Source organism: Leucopleurus acutus, assembly GCF_964270905.1.
Source record: "Leucopleurus acutus genome assembly, chromosome: X".
Taxonomy (NCBI): Eukaryota; Metazoa; Chordata; class Mammalia; order Artiodactyla; family Delphinidae; genus Leucopleurus; species Leucopleurus acutus.
In genome coordinates, this window is record NC_139148.1 from 32,244,724 (window position 1) to 32,252,808 (window position 8,085).

Below are 8,085 nucleotides of genomic sequence, written 5' to 3' on the forward strand. Positions count from 1 at the left end.
GAGGCTCAGGCAACCTGGGTCGGGGAAGAATAAGCAAAACAATTGTTCTAGGGGCCGACTTAAAGGGGAGGCTGATTGAGACAAATGGGGAATTACCACAGAGGGTTGTCACAGCAAAACTCACCTCCAGGCTTGGGCCTGAGTTTGGGGCACTGAAAACAGCAATCTGCCCTCCCTGAAGCCTGGCAGCAACTGGGAGCCAAGCAGCTAGGAAGGATTTCTCCTTCTTGATATGCAGAGTGACACAGTTGGTCGAGATGCAAGAGAGCCCCCTAGTGGCCAAGTATAAATGTGAAATCCTTTCATCAACAAATCATAAACACCACAAATGAACTTAGAAGTAAGTGAATGATAATGATGGTAATGATGATAAATGGTGGCTTACAAATATATGTACTATATGTGCCAGGCACTGTTGTAAGTATTTAGAAAATATTAACTCATTTAATCTCAGCCACCCAATGGGGTTGATGCTTTTTAAAAATTTTAGTTGATTTACAATATGTTTCTGGTGTACAGCAGAGTGATTCAGTTATACATATATATCAGTTTTTCTTATTGTTTATTCCAAGATATGGGATATAGTTCCTGTGCTATACAGGAGGACGTTGTTGTTTATCTGTATTGTATAGAGTAGCTTGAATCTGCTAATCCCAAACTCCTAATTTATACTGCCTCCCCCCTTCACCTTTGGTAACCATAAGTTTGTTTTCTATGTCTGTGAGTCTGTTTTTGTTTTGTAAATAAGTTCATTTGTATCATACTTTAGGTTCCATATATAAGTGATATCATATGACATTTGTCTTTCTCTGTCTGACTTAACTTCACTTAGTATGATAATCTCTAGGTCCATCCTTGTTGCTGCAACTGGCATTATTTCATTCTTTTTTACGGCTGAGTAATAGTCCATAGTATATATATATACACCACATCTTCTTTATCCACTGATCTGTCGATGGCCACTTAGGTTGCTTCCATGTCTTGGCTGTTGTAAATAGTGCTGCTATGAACATTGAGGTGCATGTCTCTTTATGAATTATAGTTTTGTACAGATATATGCCCAGGAGTGGGATTGCTGGATCATGCTGTAGCTCTATTTTTCGTTCTTTAAGAAACCTCCAGACTGTTCTCCACAGTGGCTGCTTCAATTTACATTCCCACCAACAGTGTAGGAGTGTTCCCTTTTCTCCACACCCTCTCCAGCCTTTGTTCTTTGTAGATTGTCTGATGATGCCCATTCTAACTGGTGGGAGGTGATACCTCATTGTCCTTTTGATTTGCATTTCTCTCAGAATTAGTGGTGTTGAGCATCTTTTCATGTGCTTCTTGGCCATCTGTATGTCTTCTTTGCAGAAATGTCTTCTGTCCATTTTTTGATAGGGTTGTTTGTTGTTTTTGTTACTGACTTGTATGAGCTGTTTGTATATTTTGAATATTCAGCCTTTGTCAGTGGCATCATTCGCAAATATTTTCTCCAATGGGGTTGACACTTTTATTATCCCTGTTTTACATCTGAGGAAACTGAGGCGCAGAGAAGTGAAATAACATGCCCAAGTTCCCCCAATTTAGTAAGTGGCTAAACTGGGATTTGAAACGAGTCACCCTGTGGTGAAGGATCCAAGACACCGAACAGCTTCTCCAAAACAGGAGAGTAAGAAGGATCTTCACTCAATTTATAGTTGTAAACACTGATGAACAGCTGCTCAGCCTGAGCTTCCTCATATCTAGAGGAGAACAGTTTATATACATATATATGTATACATATATATATGTATATATATATACACATATATATATATGTATACGTATATGTAGGTATATATTGAGACTATCAGAGAGAGAGCAGGGACCTCAAAGCAGACAGAGAAAGAGTGAAAAAAACAAGTTTGACTAAAAAGAGTAAAGGGGGAAATACCATTCAACATCATTTTCTGGAAACTAAATTCAAAGGACCATAATCCTCATTTTTAAGAAAGTATTGAAGCAGAGTTATAGGGAAATGTAGAAAGAAATTACTCCTTAGCTACAGATGTTCATATTTCAGTAAATGTTAACAGGAATCTAGTTAACTCTAAAATGATGCAAGCTACTCATGTGTCTTTGAATATAGGGTACGAAGTCTGAAAATTTCTAACTCTGACCCTTGTAAACTATACACGACACAGAAGAAATTATATGTTTTGAGTATTTTTTTCTCAGACCTAGACAACCTTAGGGTTTACATGGGAACAGATTTCATCTGCTCAAATAGAGAATGGACTGAGAGAGGGGAAGAGTTGTAAAAGGGGAACGGAAAAAAACCCAAGAGCCAAACATAGAAAAGCAGGTCTGTCGTTTCCTTGGGAAATCCTTTTACTGGTAAATAATTGTCTTTCTACCTATAGTCAAGAAGACAAGGTAATAGGCTAACACCTCTCCACATCTAGAAAGGAGAAACCAGAGACCACACTGAGATTAAGAACAGGCTGATTTTGAGATAAACTCTGAGCAGACACAGGTGGCCACAGTCTGGAATGAGGCAATGGTCCAAGCGGGACCAGCGGCTCTCTAGGTGTTCCAGTGTCTCATCCCATCCTCTGAGTGCTGGCTGCTCTGGGTTTGGGGCCGCCTGTGCCATCATCTCTCTACTTCCTTTCTGGTGAGCTTATCTACTCCGTGACCTCAACCCATCTATGTATATATAGGCTAATATGTCCCATATGTATTTTTCCAAACCTGACATCCCCCCCTGAGCTCCAGTTTCATTTTTCTGGCTACCTGCATGACAGTTCCACTTGGGTATCTAATAGGCACCTCAGATTTTACATGACATGCCTTCCCAGCTCCTCGAGTCCCCCTGCAAATACGCCCAGCTTAATAAATAGCACGACCATCAGCCAGGGTGTTCAGATCCAAACTTGAGCCTAGATTATTTTTGTCCTTTCCCATTCCTCACCTCTGGTCCATATAGCAGATCCTGTAGACTCATCCAGTTCATCTGCATCTCTTCATTTCCTCTACCAACACGCAGTTCAAGCCACCATTGTCTCTCTGGGCCTGCTACAATGATCTCTTAAGTGGCCTTTCAGCTTCAACTCTCCTCATCCTCTACATTCTTCACAGCAGCCAGAGTCAGAGTAACGTGGCTTAACATTAACAGAGCTTTATTCTACATGATATTCAATATCACAAATTGACCTTCAGCCGGGACCTTATATTTTTCAGTCCTTCTGTTGAGTAATTTGGGGTTTGTGGTAACATGTTACCTTAATGGAAGAAAGAGTACAGTAAAAAGTCTACATTTGCATGTGTTGTAAGGGCAATATACATGTCCAGCATGGTGATGAGGGAGTCACCCCTGTGTTTGTGTGCAGGCCAGCCTGCGGCTCAGGTATCATTATCATTGTTGCTCAGGGTGAGCTTGTTAAAGAGGGACCCTGCCAAGCTGGCTTCTGGGGTCTCCATCTTGCTTCCCAGAATCAACAGACACTAACATTTACATATTTTAGTAAACTCGAAGCTTTCAGGTAAAGTTTTAAGGACCCTTTATTTTAACCCCTGTCCCACCCCATTCCCTTCATTCTTCTTCCAGAAGCCACACTACTGTGATTTTTATACCGTGTTTTTATACTCCTGCTATTCGCAGGCACCCGCATTCAGCAGCGCCTCACCTCACCACCCCCCATATACCCACATTGTTTATAAGGGGAAGATGGATTTTGCACTTTCCGGGGCCCCATGGAATGCCTTCTCCCTCCCTCTGTGGAGATCCTGAGCGGCATGTGGGTGGGGCATGTTTGGGTGGAGAGCCTCCTGGATACCTGTTTTAAAAAGTGAGCGATTTGCACACAGGAACCAAGGAGAGACCTTTATTTCTTTAGGACCCAAATAAGTTTATTGGAAGAAGTGGCAAAGCTGGAAGAAAAAAACTTAAGTGAACTTCTTCTGCAATGGCACTATTGCCGTGTGCATGGCAGGCATGGTTACCAGCGCTCTGGTCACCCCGTGGCTCTGGGGAAGTCCAGTCCACGCTTAGTTCTTTTCACTGTCGCCCAGGGTGAGCTTGTCAAAGAGGGACCCTGCCAGGTCGACGTCCGGGGCCCCCATCATGCTCAGGGTGGTGACATGACCCTCCAGCTCGCTGACGAAGGGCACCTGCTGGCTGGGGTAGTGAGTTGCCAGGAAGCGGTGCAGGTGGGGGTCGCTCTTGTCGATGGCCAGCTGGTGCAGGTGGAGCAGGCTGTGGTTCATGAGCTTTTCCAGGAACAAGGTGCACTTCATGGCCTTGAGGCCGCTCTTCCAGTTGACACTGACTGGGCTCCTGATGTCTTGGAAGTCGAGGCAGCCCCCGCGCTGGTTCTGCAGGCGCATCAGGCACCGGGCCCGCATGCTGTGCTCGCGGGAGCGGCGCAGGAAGAACCGGGTGAAGTGCTTCAAGGCCACGTCGTCGCGGTCGAGGTAAAGGGCCGTGGCCAGGCACACGAAGGAGGCGTGGAACTCCAGGGTGAAATGGCTGTTGACAGCGGCCTCGCAGTCGGGGTGGTAGTTCTGGCGCACCTGCGAGGGCGGCGCGGGCAGCAAGGTGGACAGCAAGGGCATCGTGGCGGGCGTGAAGGTGAAGCCGCCGGGCCTGCGGTAGCTGCCTCGGATCGAAGAGGGCGGCCGCTCTGCGGTGGACCGGAAATGGTGTTCGTTTTGGGAGTCAGGCGGTGGGCTCCTGGTCCTGTTACCGGGAGAGGTCGCGTGGCGTTGGCGGGGCACAAACGCTGCACGCACGTTGCGTCACAGGCTGGGTGAGGCAGGGTGACTTTGACGTACGCACCTGGTATCTATTACGTTTTTAACGTTGCAAAAATATTTCTGTTTCCAAGGGCTTTCTCTTGTTCTCCAGTTGCTCCCTCTTATAGCACGCTGTTCTCTTTTTATAAATCCATTGTCTTCCTTAAAATTCTGAGAATATGAATTTGTAAGTTTTGGTAATGTTCTCTTCCGTTTCCTGTATTATAGTTGTTTTTTTCTCCAGAAATAGTTCTGTTTGTTCATCACGATCTTCTCTTTCACTTTCCTCAAGTATCTGGCAACCATTTGTCCATTCGTATTTGGGAGTAAAGGAGTCATGTGATCAGCCAAGGTAACTGGCATGGATCTGATCTACAGTTGGGACGCCATTTCACTAACAGTCTTCTGCTGTGAATGGGGGGGCTCAGTGTGTCAGTTAGGGAGTCTTTTCTATTTGGGGTACATGGTGTGGAGCTTGTAGGTAAGATAGGGACCATCCCAAGTGCCCAAAGCTTGGCATTTTCTGACATTAGAAGACTTTCGTGTATCTCTTCTGTAATAGATCGTGTCGTTCTCTTTTGTTTCTTCCTCTTCTGCTGAGCGGGTCTGCGGTTATCTCAAACCAGTTGTCATATGGGTTCCCTTCCTGAGCCTTTGAATGACACAAGGAGACTATCACCCCATCGCCTGCAGCACCACTGTGCACTGGATCTTGGTAAGAACAAAAAATAAAAATGTACTGTCTTAGGCCAGCAAGACTTGGGATATTTGTGACAGCAGTGAGCCTACCCTGACTAGTTACCCAAAGGAAGTTCTGGCTGACTACGGATTATAAGCCATTGTAAGCTTGTAGCATTTCCTCTTGGTGGAAATGCAGATGCAAAAGTTAAAAAGTCTAGATAGAGCCGAATCATCATGCTCTTCTTTCTTTTGCTAAATTCATCAATAATATGTATCAGTCCTGCTCCCTTTTTCCCTCATGGAGAGTGGAATGAAAAATCCCTCAAAGACCCATGAAGCACAAGGAGTAAGTTTTTCCGTTTCCCTCAGTGCTGGGGAAGAAACCCAGGCTGGGCCTCAGGTGGCCGGCCTTAAGCCGACAACAGGAGGCGTAAGGGGTGGGAGTGGCTGACCCCTGAACCAGTCAGCTGTGGTGAGGGAGATGTGGGTCACGTAGGAACGGGGGGCGCCCCCGGAACCACATAACCGGAGGATGTGTTTGTGTGGGGCAGCTCCCCCGAAGAGGAGGATACTGGTCCAGAGCTGGCAGCGGAGCTAGGGAGATGGTCCAGGGATTGTACCAGTTAGCCTTCCCGATTGGAGTGTGAGGGCTGGAGGCTGCAGGGAGTCCCAGACCTGTGTGTGTCCTCTCCACCACACAGCACGCCGGGCGCTGAGCACCTCATTCCCTGAGCAGTTGTTCGCCTTTGGAAAAGAGTAGAGAGAGAGAAAGGGGCAACAACAGTGGGCTCAGAAAGGCCTGGAACAACGAGTTTGAGCCATCTGTGGGGGTGGAAAATGGCTTCAGCTCCCAAACGCAGCCTCGGGAGGCCCTGGGGCAGCGCTCTCCACGAAGGGCAGGGTTCGGGAGCCTGGCCGCAGTGAGCACCGGCTAACCAAGGGGACCAGGGCGCCATTCCCAGGGAAAGATTTGATGATCCTCACCAGGCCCGGTGATTCCCTGCCTTCTCACTAATCCTCGCGATTCTGTGAGGGAGGATTGTTTTTATCATGTCCCACACGAGGAAACTGAAGTCTGCGATATAAACTTCTTGAGCAAGGTGATGTGGAACCTGGAGTAAAGTCAGATCTGACTCTCAGCTACACCCCTGGTGACCTCAGTCAATAAAATGGGGTATACACAGGACACTGTCATGTGGATTCCTGAGGCCTCTCCCAGGTTTCCATAATGAGAGAACAAAGGTGCAGACAAACAGCTGTTCTGCCCTGTAGCAGCTCAGTTACCCGCCTGCCCCCCTCTCGGCACAGTCCTAACCTTGGCAAGGCCAGGTTTCCCGTACGCGGCCATGCAGGACAGTCTCTTCTTGCTCAGCTTCTACTAGGAAAGAAGTTTAAGTAAATTTTTGAAAATTTGTGGAGGACCACAGTTTGAGATGGAACAGAACTTTTCCTCAGCAGGCCGCCAAGCCCCTGACCATGGCCGGGACGAGGGCGTTGAACTTGGGCATCACTCCTGTCATGTGCCTCCTGGCCAACGCCTCCAGCGGGGTTGTTCTTGATTTACATTCCGCTGGTCTAATTGATAGGTGACATCTCCTCTGAAGTTTGTGATCTCTCATCCTCTTTCAATGGGGGCGGTCAATATTTCATCCTAGGGTTAGAACAGAGACTTGGCCTGCCTGTCCACGTAGACTAAAATCAGTTTTCTAGAGAATTATTTAGCACCTCTCTCCCAAACTCCTGTCCCTTGGTCGATTCTCCAAATAACCATTGACACGTGTGTATGCTTCTTCCCAACCAGACTGTACTTGGTGAGGTCTTGTGAAGATCACCACCCGTCTCCCTCTCTCCACAGTTTGATGCACGTAAATCCCCCCAAATTGCTTACTGGTTCTGTGTACCTGTTTGGTGTAAGTAAACCACACTTCTCAAATGTGGACGGTAAATCTTCACACCTGAGTTTTTAATCTGGGGGAAGGGGTGGGGCTGATATGTTCGAAAACCACCCATGTTCTGCACTTAGTGGCCAGCAATGGACTCAGACCCATTTCTTGGAGAAACGACCGCAAAGAGCGATGGGGATCATCCCTGGTCCTCCGTGCATTCCTGACCGTTACTTTATGATTGAGCACGTGTTGTTCAAAAATCCAGTACCTCAGTTGTACTTCTTCATGCAGAAGGAGTTCAAATGATTCCTCTGTCACGTGTGCGCAGAGACTGTGACTCTCTTGTGGAGAGTTGTAGTCTAGCTGTGGTCCTGTGGTTACTGACTGCTATCAGAGGATCCATTTGACCCAAGGAGGGGTGAGGAAGAACCCCTCCAGGAGGAAGGTAAACAACAGAAGTCTTGGGGGTGGGCTCAGCCTCTCAGTAGTGATGCTATTGTCCAGAAATGCCTGGGGCACTCACCTGGGCCATACTGCTTGAGGCAGCCCTCACAGTCATTTCCCCTTTGGGAGCCAGTATTGTGATTAGACCCGCCCTCCCCCCCACCCCCCACCCCCCACCCCCCACCCCCGCCACCTTGTGGTTCTTATTATGATTGCAAGACACACTTCAGTAACAGCCATCAGAGAACTTTGAAGAAAAAACATGATTTATTACTCACAGGTCCCGGAGGACACATGGCATGCGTGGAGGCACACA

At 47.2% G+C, this 8,085-nt stretch overlaps 1 protein-coding gene across 1 annotated transcript; it reads right to left on the bottom strand.

The window, feature by feature from the left end:
- Positions 1-4,011: 4,011 nt before the first annotated feature.
- Positions 4,012-7,884, bottom strand: LOC309977994 (ferritin heavy chain-like; the record flags this gene model as incomplete). The annotated part of the gene is made up of 3 exons (XM_082864368.1): positions 4,012-4,646; positions 5,892-6,033; positions 7,849-7,884. The coding sequence occupies 3 exons, from the start codon at positions 7,882-7,884 to the stop codon at positions 4,012-4,014; spliced, it is 813 nt and encodes a 270-aa protein (XP_082720494.1).
- Positions 7,885-8,085: the final 201 nt, after the last annotated feature.